General features: G+C 48.1%; 1 protein-coding gene across 1 annotated transcript; it reads right to left on the bottom strand.

The window, feature by feature from the left end:
- Nucleotides 1-18199: 18199 nt before the first annotated feature.
- LOC132873957 (uncharacterized) lies at nt 18200-19753 on the bottom strand. The gene is made up of 5 exons (XM_060909786.1): nt 19673-19753; nt 19470-19548; nt 19168-19373; nt 18734-18893; nt 18200-18523 (listed from the first exon to the last, which is right to left on the bottom strand). The coding sequence occupies exons 1-5, from the start codon at nt 19745-19747 to the stop codon at nt 18384-18386; spliced, it is 660 nt and encodes a 219-aa protein (XP_060765769.1). The 5' UTR covers nt 19748-19753; the 3' UTR covers nt 18200-18383.
- Between the last annotated feature and the right edge of the window lie 998 nt (nt 19754-20751).

Below are 20751 nucleotides of genomic sequence, written 5' to 3'. Positions count from 1 at the left end.
CACCCACACTCGATACGTGCTACAGTGGTGCCGAAAGCCGGGATTAAGGTGGAGCACCAACACAGCAGCCCCATGGAATCCTCCCCATTCGCGGACTTGGTCCACGCCCTCACCACGGCTCAGCAGAGCCAGCACCAGGCACTTGTCACTCTCCGAAAGGAGCAGGAGCGCCGCTTCGAAGCCCTGGTGCTGGCCCAGCAGGAAGATCGAGAGGCATTCCGGCGTCTCCTCGCGTCGGCGGGGTCCACCAGCGCCCCGGCCGCGGGCCCGTCTCCCCTCACCTTGACCAAGATGGGCCCGCAGGACGACCCCGAGGCTTTCATCACATTGTTCGAGCAGGTCGCCGAAGCCTCGGGGTGGCCGATGGAGCAGCGCACAGCGCGCCTCCTCCCCCTCCTGACGGGAGAGGCGCAGCTGGCCGCATTACAGCTCCCCGCCGACCGCAGGCTGGCCTACGCCGACCTTCGCCGGGCTGTCCTCCAGCGCGTGGGGCGCACGCCGGAGCAGCAGCGCCAGCGCTTCCGCGCGCTGCGGATGGAGGAAGTTGGCAGCCCGTTCGCGTTCAGCCAGCAGCTCCGGGACGCCTGCTGGCAGTGGCTGAGGGCCGAAGATCGCGACGCCGAGGGAATCATCGACCAGGTGGCGCTGGAACAGTTCATCGCCCGCTTACCAGCCGGAACCGCGGAGTGGGTCCAGTGCCACTGCCCGGTGTTGCTGGATCAGGCCGTGGGACTGGCGGAGGATCATTTGGCGACTGTTCCGGCGGCAGGACAGCGGACGACATCATCTTCTCTCTCCTCTTCTCTCTCTCTTTCTCCCCCCCTCCTCCCATGTCCCGTCCTCGCCCCATTCCCCCACCACGGAGGCGGGGGCCGGCTCCACCCCAGCCGGCCCGCCACACCCATGGTGCCCTCCCGTTTCTCCCTTCTGTGTCTGTCTCTCCTCCCCCTCAGGTGAGTGAGTCCCAGAACACAGCTGCAGAGGGAAGGCCCGGGCCGGTTTGCTGGCGCTGCGGGGAACCGGGCCACCTGCAGCAACAGTGTGCAGCGATGGAAGTGGGGGCGGTGGTGCGGATTCCCGATGCGCCAGAGGCTGCCCTCGATCGGGCCGGAGTGTATCGCATACCGGTAAGTGTACAAGGGGCTACATATCAGGCGTTGGTGGATTCGGGTTGTAATCAGACCTCGATCCGCCAAAGCCTGGTGCAAGACGAGGCATTGGGGGGAGCACAAGGGGTGAAGGTGTTGTGTGTGCACGGGGATATTCACAGCTACCCGTTGGTGTCGGTCCACATACATTTCAGAGGGGAGAAATCGATAGTGAAGGTGGTGGTTAATCCTCGCCTTACCCACTCTTTGATCTTGGGGACTGATTGGCCGGGATTTCGGGGTTTAATGGCACGCCTAGTAAAGAGTGGGTCCTGCCGGTTGACAGGGGAAGGTCCCGGTGTCGCTTTGGCTGGAGCTGCGGTCGCAGAGCTGTCTACGTCATCTCCGCGACAGAGTGAGGAGCCACCGGCCCCTCCTCTTTCTATTGGGGAATCCCTCGCGGATTTCCCACTGGAACAATCGCGAGACGAGACTCTGCGACACGCGTTTGACCAAGTGAGAGTAATCGATGGTCAGATGCTCCAGCCGAACGCCACCCCGTCCTTCCCCTATTTTTCCATTTTGAAGGATAGGTTATACCGAGTGACGCAGGACACTCAGACGAAAGAGCGAGTCACCCAGTTGTTAATTCCAAAGAGCCACTGGGAATTGGTATTCCAGGTGGCTCACTTTAATCTCATGGCTGGACACCTCGGGCAGGATAAGACACTCGCCCGGATAATGGCCCGATTCTATTGGCCGGGGATTCGCGGCGACGTCCGTAAGTGGTGTGCGGCATGCCGCGAATGCCAGTTAGTAAATCCAGCGGCCATTCCAAAAACGCCCTTGCACCCCCTACCATTAATCGAGACCCCGTTCGAAAGAATTGGGATGGATCTTGTCGGGCCATTAGATCGGTCAACACGTGGGTACCGCTTTATATTGGTTCTGGTGGACTATGCAATGCGATACCCAGAAGCGGTGCCTCTTCGCAATATCTCAGCACGCAGTATTGCGGAGGCCCTCTTCCACGTCATCTCCTGGGTTGGAATCCCGAAAGAGATTCTGACTGACCAAGGCACCTCGTTTATATCACGAACACTGAGTGAACTGTATGGGCTACTGGGTATTAAGCCGATCTGCACCAGTGTTTGTCACCCACAGACGGACGGTTTAGTTGAACGGTTCAATCGCACCCTCAAGAATATTATCAAAAAATTCGTAAGTGAGGACGCACATAACTGGGATAAGTGGCTCGAACCCTTGTTGTTTACAGTGCGAGAGGTCCCCCAAGCCTCCACGGGGTTCTGCCCGTTTGAATTATTATATGGGCGTAAGCCGCGCGGCATCTTAGATGTACTGCGGGAAAATTGGGAGGAGGGACCTTCACAGAGCAAAAACGAAATTCAGTACGTTATGGATCTGCATGCAAAACTCCACATGCTCACCCGCCTAACTCAGGAGAATTTGCGGCAGGCCCAGGAACGGCAAGCCCGCCTGTACAACAAGGGCACGCGCCTTAGAGACTTCACTCCGGGAGATAAGGTACTCGTCCTGTTGCCCACGTCGAGCTCCAAATTAATCGCCAAGTGGCAAGGACCCTTTGAGGTCACACGGCGAGTCGGGGATGTCGACTATGAGGTTAGGCGAATGGACAGGGAGGGGGCACTACAGATCTACCACCTCAATCTGCTGAAACTCTGGAACGAGGAGGTCCCTGTGGCATTGGTGTCGGTAGTTCCGGAGAAGGCGGAGTTGGGGCCGGAGGTCCAAAAAGGGTCATTGGCATCACGTACCTCTCCGGTCCCCTGTGGAGACCACCTCTCCCCGACCCAACTCACGGAGGTCGCCCAGTTGCAGGCCGAGTTTTCGGATGTGTTCTTGCCCCTGCCAGGTCACACTAACCTCATAGAATACCACATAGAGACGCCCCCGGGGGTGGTAGTGCGTAGCCGTCCTTATAGATTACCCGAACACAAAAAAAGGTGGTTCGGGAAGAACTTCAGGCCATGCTCGAAATGGGCATCATCGAGGAGTCCCACAGTGACTGGAGCAGCCCGGTGGTCTTGGTTCCCAAGGCCGACGGCTCGGTCCGGTTCTTTGTGGACTATAGAAAAGTCAACGCAGTGTCTAAATTCGACGCGTACCCAATGCCTCGTATTGATGAGCTGCTCGATTGACTAGGCACGGCTCGCTTTTACTCGACACTGGATTTGATGAAGGGATATTGGCAGATCCCCTTGACTCCATTATCCCGGGAAAAAACGGCCTTTTCCACACCGTTCGGCTTACACCAGTTCGTCACACTTCCGTTTGGGCTGTTTGGGGCGCCCGCTACGTTTCAGCGGCTGATGGACCGGGTCCTCCGGCCCCACGCCACCTATGCGGCCGCTTACCTAGATGATATCATCATTTATAGTAATGACTGGCAGCGGCACCTACAACACCTGAGGGCCGTCCTTAGGTCGCTGAGGCGGGCGGGACTCACTGCCAACCCGAAGAAGTGTGCGATTGGGTGGGTGGAAGTACGGTATCTGGGCTTCCACTTGGGCAAAGGGCAGGTGCGTCCCCAAATTAATAAGACAGCAGCGATTGCGGCCTGCCCGAGGCCCAAGACCAAAAAGGGGGTGAGACAGTTCCTGGGGCTGGCTGGCTACTATCGTACAGTGGTGCTTGAAAGTTTGTGAACCCTTTAGAATTTTCGATATTTCTGCATAAATATGACCTAAAACATCATCAGATTTTCCACACAAGTCCTAAAAGTAGATAAAGAGAACCCAGTTAAACAAATGGGACAAAAATATTATACTTGGTCATTTATTTATCAAGGAAAATGATCCAATATTACATATCTGTGAGTGGCAAAAGTATGTGAACCTCTAGGATTAGCAGTTAATTTGAAGGTGAAATTAGAGTCAGGTGTTTTCAATCAATGGCATGACAATCAGGTGTGAGTGGGCACCCTGCTTTATTTAAAGAACAGAGATCTATCAAAGTCTGATCTTCACAACACACGTTTGTGGAAGTGTATCATGGCATGAACAAAGGAGATTTCTGAGGACCTCAGAAAAAAACATTGATGATGCTCATCAGGCTGGAAAAGGTTACAAAACCATCTCTAAAGAGTTTGGACGCCACCAATCCACAGTCAGACAGATTGTGTACAAATGAAGGAAATTCAGGACCATTGTTACACTCCCCAGGAGTGGTCAACCAACAAAGATCACTCCAAGAGCAAGGCATGTAATAGTCGGCAAGGTCACAAAGGACCCCAGGGTAACTTCTAAGCAACTAAAGGCCTCTCTCAAATTGGTTAAGGTTAATGTTCATGAGTCTACCATCAGGAGAACACTGAACAAAAATGGTGTGCATGGCAGGGTTGCAAGGATAAAGCCACTGCTCTCCAAAAAGAACATTGCTGCTCATCTGCAGTTTGCTAAAGATCATGTGGACAAGCCAGAAGGCTATTGGAAAAATCTTTTGTGGACGGATGAGACCAAAATACAACTTTTTGGTTTAAATGAGAAGCGTTATGTTTGGAGAAAGGAAACCACTGCATTCCAGCATAAGAACCTTATCCCATCTGTGAAACATGGTGGTGGTAGTATCATGGTTTGAGTCTGTTTTGCTGCATCTGGGCCAGGACGGTTTGCCATCATTGATGGAACAATGAATGCTGAATTATACCAGCAAATTCTAAAGGAAAATGTCAGGACATCTGTCTGTGAACTGAATCTCAAGAGAAGGTGGGTCATGCAGCAAGACAACAACCCTAAGCACACAAGTTGTTCTACCAGAGAATGGTTAAAGAAGAATAAAGTTAATGTTTTGGAATGGCCAAGTCAAAGTCCTGACCTTAATTCAATTGAAATGCTGTGCAAGGACCTGAAGCGAGCAGTTCATGTAAGGAAACCCACCAACATCCCAGAGTTGAAGCTGTTCTGTACGGAGGAATGGGCTAAAATTCCTCCAAGCTGGTGTGCAGGACTGATCAACAGTTACCGCAAACGTTTAGTTGCAGTTATTGCTGCACAAGGGGGTCACACCAGATACTGAAAGCAAAGGTTCACATACTTTTGCCACTCACAGATATGTAATATTGGATCACTTTCCTCAATAAATAAATGACCAAGTATAATATTTTTGTCTGAGTTATTTAACTGGGTTCTCTTTATCTACTTTTAGGACTTGTGTGAAAATCTGATGATGTTTTAGGTTATATTTATGCAGAAATGTAGAAAATTCTAAAGGGTTCACAAACTTTCAAGCACCACTGTAGGTTTATACCTAATTATTTGGACATCACCAGCCTGCTGACTGACCTCACTAAAAAGGGGGTGCCAGATCCGGTCCAGTGGACGGAGCAGTGCCAGCGGGCTTTCTCTGAGGTAAAGGCTGCACTGTGTGGGGGGCCACTTTTACTCTCCCCTGACTTCTCTCTCCCTTTTTTGTTGCAGACGGATGCGTCGGACAGAGGGCTGGGCACCGTTTTGTCCCAGCAGGTGGAGGGGGAGGACCGCCCGGTCCTATACATCAGCCGGAAGCTGTCAGTGCGTGAGGGGCGCTACAGCACAATTGAAAAAGAGTGCCTGGCGATCAAGTGGGCGGTCCTCGCCCTCCGTTACTACCTGCTGGGGCGCTCTTTCACCCTCTGTTCGGACCACACGCCCCTCCAGTGGCTCCACCACATGAAGGATGCCAACGCACGGATCACCCGTTGGTATCTGGCACTCCAACCCTTCAACTTCAAGGTGGTCCACAGGCCGCGGGCGCAGATGGTCGTGGCTGACTTCCTCTCCCGTCAAGGGGGGGGGGAGTTGGCTGCGGGCCGGACGGGTGCCTGGCCTGAGTCGTGCGGTGGGGGTATGTGGCAGCGGGGGCGTGGTCAAGCGCCGGTCTGTGACAGGAGGGTGGAGCCAGGGAAGGTGAGTGGCAGAATCGCTACACCTGACGGTGATTAACCTGTGTTTGTGTGTGTTTTCCCAGTAACCGCTCCCTATTTAAGGAGGCAGAGAGAGAGCAGAGGGAGCGCAACCTGGGACCAGACGAGTGTGTGTGTGTGTGTGTGTGTGTGTGTGTATGAGATTACATAGACTGAAAAGTTGTGAAAATAAATCGCCTTATCTGCCTCCAAGCATTGTCCTGCCATCCTCTGTGCTCCACCCACACTCGATACGCGCTACATATATATATATATATATATATATATATATATATATATATATATATATATATATAATTATAGCTCATGAAACTCAGAAATCCACTATCTGAAATTATTAGAATATTTCATTTCGAGTTTGAATAAATTATTTTTCAGACAGTATAAATACTGTTTATCTCCCAGTCTAGTTCAATACATGCAACCACAATAGTGGGGAAAACTGCTGACCTGACAGTTGTCCAGAAAACGATCATCAACACCCTCGACAAGGAGGACAAGCCACAGGAGGTCATTGCTGAAAAGGCTACACTGGAAAAGGTGCACAAGCAATATGGATGACTGCAAGCTTGAGAGAATTGTAAAGAAAAGTCAATTCAAGAACTTGGGAGAGCTTCACAAGGAGTGGACTGAGGCTGGTGTCAGTCCAGGAAGATCCACCACACATAAACATCTTCAGGAAAGGGGCTACAATTGTTGCATTCCTAATATCAAACCACTCCTGAACCAGAGACAAAGTCAGAAAAGTCTTACTTAGGCTAAGAAGAGAAATAACTGGACTGTTGCTCAGTGGTCCAAAGTCTTTTGTTCAAATGAAAGTAAATTTTGCATTTCATTTGGAAATCAAGGTTGTAGAGTCTGGAGGAAGAGTGGAGAGGCACAGAATCCAAGGTGTTTGAAGCCCAGTGTGAAGTGTAGGGGGCCTGCCATGCCATAGCCATAGTACCCACAATTCCCTGCTTCACTTTATGAACCATCTTCTCCCCTTCCACTGTTACAGCATTGAACACAACAATCCCTGTACTCGATGCCATGTTCTATCTCCACCCATTCTTCTGACTCCCTGTAATGGTATTGGATAAAGAGATGACAGATACCAAATACAGTGACATCACGACTGTGCTTTAAAACCCACAGCAAAATCAAAATTTTTTCTCTCTGGTGGTAGATCCCCACATGTGAAAGAGACGTCGTTGCATCTGTGCTACAGAGCAACAAAGGACAAAGAATGAGCTATTGATACCGGACCTTTAGCCAAAGTTCAATCTATTTGATCTTCGCATAGTTGCAATAATAACTAAACCGGTTAGTTACTGCAGCCCACGCAGTATTTTAAAGAGAAATGGCGACCGGATCCCTTTTCCCTTTCGCATCATTGACTAACTACAAGCAAGATTCCTTCCAGATCATCGGATGACCGACGGGACACTGAAGATCTTCAGCTGATGCACTGTAAAAGCAAAAGGAACAGAACTGTTTTCTCCCTGGACCTGTGCTCTGTGCTATCTTCGGATAACAGACAGTGCACTTTCAGTCGCCAAGCAAGAGCGATCTCAAGTAAGGCTGGCATCTGGGCAATTGTTAGTCTTAGTTGTGGCTAGTTAATGTGAAGAGTGTTGTTTATTTGAATTCATTCATGGTTTAAATGTACACATTTTGATTCACATGAAAGTCGGTCTTAAACCGCGTGTTGTTTGTTTTGCTTTGTTCTTCAGGGAGCAAACACTAGCGAGGAAGATGGAAGATATTAGTTAGATCATGCATGCTCTCTCTCTATGTATGTATAATTTTGACACTGTGTTGATTTCAGAAAACCCAAAGAAAATTAAAACTTGTGCACCAAATTCTAGTGTTTTTTTTTTCATTAAAGATGCATGCTGTACATTCTGCCACAGAAAAAGAACAGTTCAAAGAAATTACTGAAAGCCCAAATATTGCCATGACATTCATATCCAAGATGACATTCATGTCATTGGATGCAAACTTCTGACCACAAGTGTATACACACACACAAACACACACACAGAGTGGTGCTTGAAAATTTTTGAACACTTTAGAATTTTCTATATTTCTGCATAAATATGACCTAAAACATCATCAGATTTTCACACAAGTCCTAAAAGTAGATAAAGAGAACTCAGTTAAACAAATTAGACAAAAATATTATATTTGCTCATTTATTTATTGAGGAAAATGATCCAATATTACATATCTATGAGTGGCAAAAATATGTGAACCTTTGCTTTCAGTATCTGGTGTGACCCCCTTGTGCAGCAATAACTGCAACTAAATGTTTCCAGTAACTGTTGATCAGTCCTTAACACAGGCTTGGAGGAATTTTGGCCCATTCCTCTGTACAGAACAGCTTCAACTCTGGGATGTTGGTGGGTTTCCTTACATGAACTGCTCGCTTCAGGTCCTTCCACAACATTTCATTGGATTAAGGTCAGGACTTTGATTTGGCCAGCAGGCCGGTGACATCTGAATAGCTAGTTATGAACCTGTTTTCATAGCCAGCCAACCCCAGGAACTGTCTCACCCCCTTTTTGGTCTTGGGCCTCAGGCAGGTCGTAATCACTGCAGTCTTGTCAATTTGGGGGATGCACCTGCTCATGACCCAAGTGGAAACCCAGATACCATACTTCCACCTGCCTAATTGCACACTCTTTTGGGTTAGCCATGAGGCCCACACACCTCATTGACTCCAGGAAAGTCCTTCGGTGTTTTAAGTGCTATATGTAATGATATCGTCAAAGTAGGCCACGGCATAGATTTCATGGGGGCAGAGGATTTTGTCCATGAGCTGCTGGAACATAGTAGGAGTGCCAAATAACCCAAAAGGAAGAGTGACATATTGGTGTAAGCCAAACGGTGTGGAAAAGGTTGTTTCTCTCCGGATAGTGAAGTGAAGGGGATCTGTCAATATCCCTTTGTCAAATCCAGTGTTGAATAATAGCGAGCAATGCCTATTCAATCGAGCAACTCATCAATGCGAGGCATTGGGTATGTGTTGAATTTAGACAGTTCATTGTCTTTTCTATAGTCCACACAGAACCAGACCAACCCATCGGTCTTGAGGACCAGAACCATTGGGCTGTGGGATGCCTTGATTATTCCCATTTTGAGCATGGCCTTGAGTTTGTCCTGAACCACTGCTTTCTTATGTTCGGGCAAGGGGTTTGGGCAGCTATGCATCATCACCCCTGGGCACATCTCAATGTGGTGTTCTATGAATTGAGTGTGGCCAAGAAGGAGTGAGAACACATCAGAAAACTCCGCTTGCAATCTGCCAACCTCCATGAGTTGGGCTGGTGAGAGGTGGTCTCCACAGTGGACTGGAGTGGCTTGAGCAGTTATTTTCATTTTTACCTCCAGCCCCAGCTCTGCCCTCTCCAGAACTACAGATGCCAATGCCATGGAGACCCCCTCGTTCCAATGATTTAATAGGTCAAGGTGGTATATTTGTAGTGTCCAGCCCATATCCATTTGCCTCACCTCATAGTCAATGTCCCCAATTTGCAGTGTGACCTCAAAGGGCTCTTACCACTTAGCAATTAATTTTGAGCTCGAAGTGTGCAATAATACAAGCACTTTATCTCCTGGTGTGAACACTCTAAGGTGCACACCCCTGTTGTCCAGTTGGGCTTGACATTCTTGCACCTGCCATAAATTCTCCTGGGTCAAGTGACAGTGTGTGGAGCTTTGCGTGCAGGTCAAGAACGTACTGAGTTTCATTTTTACTGAACTGAGTTCCCTCTTTCCAATTTTCCTGCAGCACATCCAAAATGCCACAAGGCTTATGCACATATAATAATTTGAATGGGGAGAATATCGTGGAGGCTTGCAGGACCTCTTATACAGTGAATAATGGGATTGAGCCATTAATCCCAATTATGTGCATCTTTGCTTACAAACTTCTGAATTATGTTTTTAAGTGTTTGGTTGAATTGTTCTACCAAGCCATCTGTTTGTGGGCGATATCCACTGGTGAGAATGGATTTAATCCCGAATAACTCAAAAAGTTTGTGCAGTGTGCATGACATGAACGTAGTGCCTTGGTCAGTCAGGATTTCTTTGGGAATCCTGACACAGAGTCTTATCTTGCATTTGTTCCAACAGGAATTCCTTGAGGGAATCTCCAAGAGAGAGAGGAGGGGCAGGCCACTCCCTGCTCCTCGTATTGTTCTGATGCGGTGCTGAAGTGGACATCTCTGAGACAGCTTCCCCAGTCAAAGCCACACCGGAATCCTCCCATGACCTCTTACCACAGGACTTGCCCACTACTACATGCTCCATTAAACCTTTAAACCCCAGCCAATCTGTCCCCAGAATTAGTGGGTGGGTGAGGCATGGGTTAACCACCACCTTTACACTATGCTTTTCTCCCCGAAAGAGAACGTGGATGGACATTAGTGGATATTTGTGAACATCCCCATGCACACACAAAACTTTCACCACTTGTGCTTCCCCTAATGCCTCGCCAGGCTTTGGTGGATTGAGGTCTGATTACAGCCAGAATCCACCAACACGTGATATGTATCCCCTTGAATACTCACCGATATGTGATATGCTCTGGCCTGATTGAAGGCAGTCTTTGACATGTCAGGAATCTGGACCATGGCTTCCACCTCCATCGCAGAGCACTGCCCCTGGAGATGCCCAGGTTCCCCATTGCGCCAGCATACCAGCCCAGGCTTCACCTCTGCTCTGGCAATTTGGGAATCACTCACCTGAGTGGAGAAGACACAGACACAGAAGGAAAAGAAGGGAGGAGGACACCACAGGTGCAGTGAGCCAGCTGCAGGACGGCCAGCCCCTGTTTCCATGGTGGAGGAACAGAGAGGGGATTGGAAGAGGAGAGAGGGGGAGAGGGAGAAGGGGAGGAGAGAGGGGGAGAGGGAGAAGGGGGGAGAGAGAGAGAGAGAGAGAGGAGGCAGGATGTCTGCCTGCCGCTGGAACCATCACCAAATGGTCCTCTGTCAACTCAATTGCTCGATCCAGTAATGCCAGGCGGTGGCACTGGACTCATTCCACTGTCCCTTCCAACACCCATGCTATGAACTGCTCCAGCACCACCACATCAATAATCCCCTCAGCATCATGGTCTTCCACCCTCAGCCACTGCCAGCAGGCATCCCGGAGCTGTTGGCCGAAAGCGAATGGCTGGCCGACCTCTTCCAGTGTCAGCATGAGGAAGCACTGACAGTGTTGTTCCGGGGAGCAGCCGATGCGCTGCAGGCTGGCTCAGTTCAAGTTGGCGTAGTTGAGCCGACTTTCAGTTGGGAGCTGTTGCGTGGCAAGCTGGGCTTCTCCAGACAGTAGTGGCAGTAGATGAGCCATGAGTTGCTTGACCAGCCACCCCCATGCCTCTGCCACTTGCTCAAACAGCACAATGAAGGCTTCAGGGTTGTTGTGTGGCCCCATCTTCATGAATGTGACATGGGGATGGTCTGCAGTGGTGGCGGTCGAGGACCCCGCTGATGTGAGCACATGCTGAAATGCCTGGTGAACTTCCTGCTGGGCCAGCAGCAAGGCTTCAAAACTCTGCTCTTGTTCCTTTCAGAGGGTGATCAGTGCTTGGTGCTGGCTCTGTTGGGCAACAGCGAAGGCACGGATGAGATCCTTGAGTGGGGAGGACTCCATGGGTGGTTACCTTTGTTATTTCCGCATTTCGGCACCACTGTAGTAAATCCCTGAGGTGGGTGCAATACTGAAGCGAAGACAGGCAGAGAATGATGTCAAACAGTCTTTATTCATTACTATTTTGCTTTTCAGCTTCACTGACTCAAGTTTGTTTGTGCACACACACACACACACACACATATATGCTCTGGTCGCAAGAGACCTCGCCTCTTTGCTCACTCTCTCCTTTTCTCTGCTCTGTCATCACTGAAACACACACACGCAACATTAATTGACAGCAGGTAGCAGGTGTGGTCATTTTGCCACTCACCTTCCCTGGTCCCGCCCTCAATTCACAAGCCAATGCTTGACCATGCCCCCACCGCCACAACATGTTTCACCATTCAAGATACTTGGAGCTCTTCATCATTTTCCATTGATACGAGTCTCTACTCTGCAACACAAAGATTCACAATTCAAGAAACTTTGAGTTCTTCATTTTATGGAAGCCCCACTAACCTGTTCTATGAATCGCCATTCTGCAAACACACCACTTCCATTTGCAACCATCAAGATATACTTTTCAAGAAACATTAGCTACAAGACCCATAGGACTCCTAAAAACTCAAGAAGACTTCAAACACTCCAGCCATTTCAACACTTTTGAATGCTTCCACCACAAGCTCATCTTCAAAGCAGCACAAGCACTTTCAGAGCAAATTCGCAAGTAACAAACTTCCATGAAATCAGTTTAATAACATAGGTTTGACAGCATAGGTTGTTCACTTTAAATCTACTACCACTTTGCTGCATTGGGTCTGTCAAACTGGTGAAGACATTCACCCAGTTTTATGGTAATAATGAGTTGTTAATAATTTCATTTAAACAAGCCATCCATTTCATTCATGTTATTTGTGTTTGTTACTGTTTGTGCCTTAGTTGTTTCATCATTTTAGTGATAAACACTGTGCGTTAGAAAGATTTGTGACTGAGTGTTTGTCTTTTCTCATAATTTTCATTCCTGCTTTGTTTGTTTCTCATTGCCTAAGCTTTTAACTAAATTAATATTTCCCCTAAGTTACAACAAAACTCTTTCTGACTGCATAAGAAGAGTTACAGTATGGCTACTGTCTTATTACAGACAACTATTTATGGCTAATTTCAGTGGACAAAATAGTTCCCATGTAGTTCTGATGATTTGAAAATCATACCATTCTGTTTTTATACATTTTACAAAGTGGTCTAACTTTTTTGGAAGCAGGGTTGGACATAAAATTAGGTGAATCCATTGATATTTGCAGAATAAAAGATATTTGTGACAAAAGAGAAACACATGCATGTATAACATGCAAAGTTTAATAAGAATAAGACATGTATGCATCAGTATAATACAAAATATATGGCAATTGACAATATGTATAAATGTGGTGAAAAAATTGTCAGACAATGGGATAATGAGTAGAATTAAGTTTAATAGCAGACATACAGAGTGACTGTAGGCAGCTGTTTAGATATTATGATATGAATTGAGTTGATGTACTTAACATACTAATTTTAGCTCAATTAACGTGCCAACAGTTAAGTAACAACATAGAGAACCTTGATGTGCTGATGGTGTATCTTTGGTCATTCTGATCTGTGGAGGGATTTTAGCATAGTCAGCCATTGCATCAATGGAGGATCACAGAAAAAGGATCCTCACTGTGAAACAGTTCAGCAAAGATTGCCCTTAGTGTCCAGCCTTAGTGTCACATTTGCTTTTCTAGGGAGCACAGCGGAAGGCTTATAATGCTGTATGGACAGTTTTCACTGGGATTCATAGGGCCTTAGTCGAAGCCTTAGTTGAGTCAGCATGCTTTTGATACACTGTGCACAATTGCTATCTTCACTAAAAGTCTGAAGTTCTCCTGCTTCCATGTCTTACAACACTAGAGACTTGGCTGATTGAGGAAGGATCAGCCAGAATTAAGAGTCAAAACTAAGAGCCAAAGTTCCAGATGGATGGAAATCTAATGCAACTCACAGATGTTTGATTTTCTGAACTTTATACTGAGGTTTCATAAGGTGGGTCAGAGTTCCTGTCTCTTCTCATTCAATGGTGTTGATTCATTGTTGTTCAAAGGCAAGTCCTGGGGTGGAATTTCAATTTCCTCATGGACTGCACTCTGGAACAACTTTGATAAAATGGCTAGATCATCAACCTGTTGTGTTGTGCATTCATGGAACTCACTTCAAAGTAAGGAGCATTTTCAGATTTGATGTGGTTAAAAGAAGTGTTTTAGTGCTTATGGCAGCGGGGGCATGGCCAAGCGTCGGTCTGTGAATGAAGGGCGGAGTCAGGGAAAGTAAGTGGTGGAATCATTGCACCTGATGGGGATTAACCTGTGTTTGTGTGTCTTTCCCAGTGACCGCACCCTTTAAAAGGAGAGGAGAGCAGAGAAAGGGAGCTCTCCCCAACCAGAACACTTGTGTGTGTGTGTGTATGTGTGTGTGTGTGTGCGTGCATGCGTGCGTGTGTGCATGGCTGGAAAGTGATAAAAGGCTGAAAAGCTAACAATAAATAGTTCAACTCAGTTCTGGCCTGCCGTGCTTCTGTGCTCCACCCACCTGGTCCAATACTACAGTGGTGCCGAAACCTGGGAAAGTGCAGAAGGGAACGGCCACATGGAGTCCTTCCCCTTCCAGGACCTGGTCCATGCCCTCGCCATGGCCCAACAGAGCCAGCACCAGGCGCTGATCGCCCTCCAGAAGGAGCAAGAACAACGCTTCAAAGCCTTGGTGCTGGTGCAACAGGAATATCGCCAGGCATTCCGGCACCTGCTCGAGTCAGCGGGGGCCCCGATCACCACTGCCGCGGACCCTCCCCACCTCATCCTAACGAAGATGGGTCCGCAGGACAACCCCGAAGCCTTCCTCACTCTTTTCAAGCAGGCAGCCGAGGCGTGGGGTTGGCTGGTGGAACGGTGCGCCTCCTCCCCCTGCTAATGGGCGAGGTGCAGCTGGCCACGCTACAGCTCCCCGTGAACAGCTGGCTGGTCTACACGGACCTCCACAGAGCCATCCTCCAGTGGGTGGGTCACACCCTGGAGCAGCAGTGGCAGCGCTTCCATGCGCTGCGCCTGGAGGAGGTTGGCCGGCTGTTCGCGTTCGGCCAGCAACTCCAGGACGCCTGCTGGCAGTGGCTGAGGGCTGACAACTGCAATGCCGAGGGAATCATCGATCTGGTGGTGCTGGAGCAATTCGTCGCCCAACTTCCAGAAGGAACCACGGAGTGGGTCCAGTGCCATCGCCCGGCGTCGCTGGATCAGGCCATCGAGCTAGCGGAGGACCATATGGTGGCCATTCCAATGGCAGGACAGCATGTCTCCCCTTGTCCTCTCTCTCTCCCCCCTTCTGTTCCTCACCCTCGCCCCATTCCCCCACCATGGAGGCAGGGGCCAGCTCCACCCCAGCCGGCCCACCACACCCGCTGTGTCCTACCATTTCCTACTTCCGTGTCTGTGTCTTTCCCCCCTCAGGTGAGTGATCTCCGGAACACTGGTGCAGAGAGAGAGCCTGGGCCGGTATGCTGGCGCTGCAGGGAACCGGGGCACCTCAAGCATCAGTGCTCAGCGATGGAGGTGGGTGCAGTGGTCCGGATCCCCGACGCGCCAGAGACCGCCCTCGATCGGGCCGGAGCTTATCGCATAAACGTGAGTATTCAAGGGGATACGTATAAGGCTTTGGTGGACTCCGGCTGTAACCAGACCTCAATCCACCAAAGCCTGGTGCAAAACAAGGCACTGGGAAGAGCACAATTGGTGAAGGTGTTGTGTGTGCACAGGGATGTTCACAACTACCCTTTAGTGTCAGTCCACATTCTGTTTCGAGGGGAGAAATTTAGAGTACAGGCGGCGATTAATCCTCACCTTACCCACTTGATAATTTGGGGCCGGGATTTCAGGAATTAATGACGCACTTAGTGAAGAGTGGGGCCTGCCATAGTTCAGCAGGGGGAGGTCCCGGAGTGGCATTGGCAGGAGCAGCTGTCACAGAGCTGTCTATGTCATCACCGCATCAGAGTGAGGAGCAGCAGGCTCCTCCTTCCTCTCTCAAGGATTTCCTCGCAGATTTCCTGTTAGAGCAGTCGTGAGATGAGACTCTGCAGCACGCGTTTGACCAAGTGAGAGTAATCGATGGTCAAATGCTCCAGCCAAACACCATCCCGTCCTTCTCCTATTTTTCCATTATTAAGGATAGATTATACCGAGTAACGCAGGACACTCAGACTAAGGAACAAATAACCCAACTTTTAATCCCAAAGAGCCGCCAGGAATTTATATTCCAGGTGGCTCACTTTAATCCTATGACTGGACACTTAGGGCAGGACAAGACACTAGCCCAAATAATGGCCCGGTTCTATTGGCCAGGGATTCGTGGCAATGTCCGTAGGTGGTGTACGGCATGTCGCGAATGCCAGTTAGTCTAGGCTGCCAACTCTCATGCAATGAGCATGAGACACACGCATTTGATTGTCTTCAGATGCTCACACGGCATACCTCCGATTTCTCATGCTAGAAAAAAATCTAGTTTATCTATCTAATCTAGGCTACCCATTGCATCGCGCCAACCACTTGCGACTGATCAATTACGCCTTACGCATGGCTAAACAGGCAGAGAGGTGTTCCCTTCTGTACACACTCCCCTATGGTAGGTGGCGCATCTAATGATGCTGCACTCACCGGAAGTTGGATAATTGCCTACTGTCAATTTAGAGGAAGAGGAGAGAGAAGAAGGTATCTGATTTGAAGACAGGTATCTCAGACAGGTTTGTACATATGCACACCAATGTGTGGTGTTACTGGCATAATTATGAACTTATATAAAGTTTCTGAATCGTTTTAGCCTATAAGTGTTGTGAGAATATTTAATGCCATATCGAGAGCTGTGTACTAGGCATGCTAAATCAATATAGGCCTACTGCCGTGCCACAGCCTCTATCTTCCCCAACAAGCAGCACGGGAGAGCACCTCCTTAGCACACGTTTATTAAGGTGCATTTTTAGTTTGTTTACTGTATGTTATCATACTTTATGACTTTATTTGAAGCCATCCCAAACAGCAAAATGCCCGCGGCCCGGAAGCGGCTCGATTACGGCAAAAACAGTCGGCCAACACTCGGGAGTGAATCTAGGTCCGATTCCGTGCCGAGCACTCGGCTCGAATGCGGACCGAGTGCGGAAAGCCGCATGTTTAGAAATTGGCCCGCTTCTGGCGCTGGTAACTGCCCAAACAGCAAAATGCCCGCGGCCCGGAAGCGGCTCGATTACGGCAAAAACAGTCGGCCAACACTCGGGAGTGAATCTAGGTCCGATTCCATGCCAAGCACTCGGCTCGAATGCGGACCGAGTGCGGAAAGCCGCATGTTTAGAAATCGGCCCGCTTCTGGCGCTGGTAACTGCCCAAACAGCAAAATGCCCGCGGCCCGGAAGCGGCTCGATTACGGCAAAAAAACAGTCGGCCAACACTCGGGAGTGAATCTAGGTCCGATTCCGTGCCGAGCACTCGGCTCGAATGCGGACCGAGTGCGGAAAGCCGCATGTTTAGAAATCGGCCCGCTTCTGGCGCTGGTAACTGTAGGTATGCGAAATTACACTCGGGCCAATTCCGGAACGCCGAGTGGCCATCTAGCAGCTATGCTGCAAAAATCAAATCTAATCATTACCGCTCATATATGCGGCTTTATTCACACTCATATGTTGTTTAAAACACCAACATAGGGTGTCCAGCAGATCTTAGACTTCATAAGAGTTTGTATATAATGAACAAAAGCTATTTTATACAAATTTAGAACAGTGCACGGCGCTTACGAGTCAGTCCTCAGATATCAAGTCATGTGTCTAGGTAATCACAAAAATAGCCTCCTAAGTATTATTCTTTGTGCTGCATATGAAAATGGTAAGAGACGTTCAAGCTTAAGTCATTTTCTTAGTTAAGCGTGTTCAATACCTTAAAAAAAAAAATTACAAACGGTCAACAGCAGTCAGTTTATTTCCTTAATGCAATTATACATACAATTCCAAATACAAAACTCAAATGTATGCCCTTTCAGTGTCCAGTGCCGGGCTGGCCATCGGGAGTAGCGGGAGTTTTCCCGGTGGGCCGGTGGTTCAGTGTGGGCTGGCGGAGAGAAAAAAAAAAACCCAGCTGCGCGCTGGCCTTTAATATAAGCAATGTTAACAGTTTCTTTAAGAAACTGTTAACATTGCTTATTACAGTTAACATTGCTTATTACAGTTGCGCGCTGGCCTTTAATATGATGAGCAATGTTAACAGTTTCTTAAAGAAACTGTTAACATTGCTTATCATATTAAAGGCCAGCACGCAACTGTTTTTTTTTTTTCTCCGCTGGCCCACACTGAACCACCGGCCCACCGGGAAAACTCCCGCTACTCCCGATGGCCAGTCCGGCACACAGATTGGCGGTCAGATTGCCACCATGTTATTCGGTGTTTTTAAAAAAAAAAATGAAAAACCAAAGGGGAGGTCGTAACAGATTTCGCATGCATTTTGCCATTGGGAGATACTACAGGTTAATAGGGTAAAATTTCAAACTAAAAGATATCAAATGGAAACTTCAAAAAACATTTCCATTCATGTGAATAAACTAAAAATCACGCGCACACAAACCACCACACGCACACAAACCACCACACGCACACGCACTAAAAATGTGTAACAAACACGATGCCTTTAGGAAGCCTGACGACCCCTTTGAGCCCTTTGACTCCTTCCTCCATCTCTATCCGCTGCTAGCTGGAGCCAGCGGGTGATCAACTGTTCAATTTGTTTGTCTGAAGCATCTTTTGTCAACACATTTCTTCTGACAGCATCTGGGGGGGGGGGGGACAGAAATACATGACCATTCATGCAGAAGTGCAACTTTCACTCCAGTGTCAGCAACTGTACATCACTTAATGCAGAGGATATATTAAAACTGGTCAGATCACCCTTATGTGACAGTGATTTAGTGCAAAGAACTTCACATTTTTATAGCCCATACATCCAAACCAATTTGTTTAAGTGACAAAGCTAAAACTTACCCAGAACAACAAGCTTCAAAGCCAAGTTTTTGAATGCTGGCTTGCCATTCGCGCCACTCCAGTTCAGTCCTTTCGCCAGAGATGTGGTTACTGTCCTCTTCATTATGCGCCAAACGGTCTCCTTCACAGTCAATCCCCCCACAATTCCCAGATGTACTGTCTGAAAGAAGTGTATGCATATCACCAATTACTACATCATATTACACTTTTACAGGATATTGGTTACAGTCCCTGAAGCAACGTTAGGTGCCTTGCTCAAGGGCACTTCAACCATGGATGAAGGTGTCGGTATACACCTTCCATTGGTCAGGGTGGGATCCTAACCTGCAACCATCTGATCCAAAGACCAACTCCTTAACCAATTAGGCCACGGCTGCCAAAACATTTCCTGCCAACTGCATTTCATGTTTGTTTGTTTTTTATCGTTTGCTCACCAAATTTCTTTTCTCTTTGGGGTTCTTCAAGAGGACCTCCAGATTCTGAAGGTCTTCCTGGGAAGAAAGTGGCAGTCGACAGTGTGACGCATCAGGCAGAGCTTCAGAAACTGGACGACCGGTGGAGTGTGACTGGAGTTGAACCAAAATGAGCATTTGCTGCTCTCGGATAGTAGTCAACTGGATAAGAATCTCCCTCAGAAGGGCTGCAAAATAAGACAGAAATAAAAGCGTTGGTAGAACACATTTATACACAATATAAGTCCATTGCTGTTTACTGTCCACCTTTGTAAAATACATACATGTAGGCACAGCCTCTACAGAAACCCGGCCATGTTCTGGTGTCATGGAGTGATCCAAATGCTGTTCTTGTGGAGGGATCTTGGGAAAAACAAAAGAAAATGGGCATCAGAATTGTATACACCCTCATTAAATCTGTATTTAGTGTTCCACACAGATTCAAAGCCAACATATTTTCTTTTAACCATCTTTGAAAAGATCTTACAAGGTCTGCAGTGGAATCTGAGGGCCTCCGAGGCAGATTCCAAGGTGGTGTGGGGACCACAGGGGACCAAAGCATTGTGATAGAGGAAGATGGGAAATTTTCTCGTAATAGGGCTATATTGACATTTGCATTAGATTCATTAGTAAGTTGAATTTGAAAAACACATTCACAAACAGTGGAAACTAGCCAAAGTGCTGTACAGTGTTAGCCTGGCTAAAGCCATCCCCTTTCTGCTTCTTTCCATTCGCAGTATAGGGTCTGGATACACAGTGCCCTGAAGCAATTATTAGGTGGGAGGAATGAACTCCACTCTGGCTTGAAACGATTGGACTTGCTCTCACTCAATCGCTGACAGTTGCCCATGACGTATGTGCCCGACATCATTTGGCATCATCGCCATTAGCGCCCTCCCCCAAACCTGCCCCGTACGCTTATTGGCCCGGTAGTCTGGCTACATGAGCAAACCCCTCCCAGCACTGTGTATCCAGACCCTATACTGCGAATGGAAAGAAGCAGAAAGGGGATGGCTTTAGCCAGGCTAGTACAGTGTCATACTAAGACACTAAAATGAGCAATAAAACATGGCAGCAGAAAAATGGGATACTGAGCACTGATCACAGCCATAATGTCAGGAATTATGAATAACTTGGTACCGGTAATGTGTCACAGGCCATACCTTCAGGGGCTTTGATGTGGGGAGCATTCACAAGCTGTGTGCGGGGCTTCTTGCGGGCTGGTGGAGAACATGTAGGAGCTTCAAGGGACCAATGCGTGGTGACTGCTGAGGAAGATGCCAAATTTTCTCCAAATATGGCTATGACATTTGCATTAGATTCATTATTAAGTTTAACTTGCAAAGCGCATTTACAAACAGTGAAAACTGGTTAAAGTGCTGTACAGTGTCATGCTAAGAGACTAAAATGAACAGTAAAACATGGCAGCAGAAAAGTAGGATACTGAGCACGCATTTCCTCATTTCAAGTATCTATAAAGATACTTGACTAATTGTGCAAAATTCACAGCCGTCATGTCAAGAATTATGAATGATTTAGTTATACGTTACAAGCTTTACCTTCAGG

The sequence above is a fragment of the Neoarius graeffei genome, chromosome 2 (genome assembly GCF_027579695.1).
Source record: "Neoarius graeffei isolate fNeoGra1 chromosome 2, fNeoGra1.pri, whole genome shotgun sequence".
Lineage (NCBI taxonomy): Eukaryota > Metazoa > Chordata > Actinopteri > Siluriformes > Ariidae > Neoarius > Neoarius graeffei.
The sequence above is the reverse complement of the archived record's forward strand: the minus strand, read 5'-3'. Positions and strand labels throughout refer to the sequence as shown.

Coding starts and splice junctions, on each gene's coding strand:
- LOC132873957 (XM_060909786.1), bottom strand. CDS start 19,747: ATGCTTTGGTCCCCTGTGGTCCCCACACCACCTTGGAATCTGCCTCGG. Junction 19,549..19,672: donor CAGATTCCACTGCAGACCTT/GTAAGATCTTTT, acceptor GTTTTTCCCAAG/ATCCCTCCACAAGAACAGCA. Junction 18,894..19,167: donor CCAAAGAGAAAAGAAATTTG/GTGAGCAAACGA, acceptor CACTTCTTTCAG/ACAGTACATCTGGGAATTGT.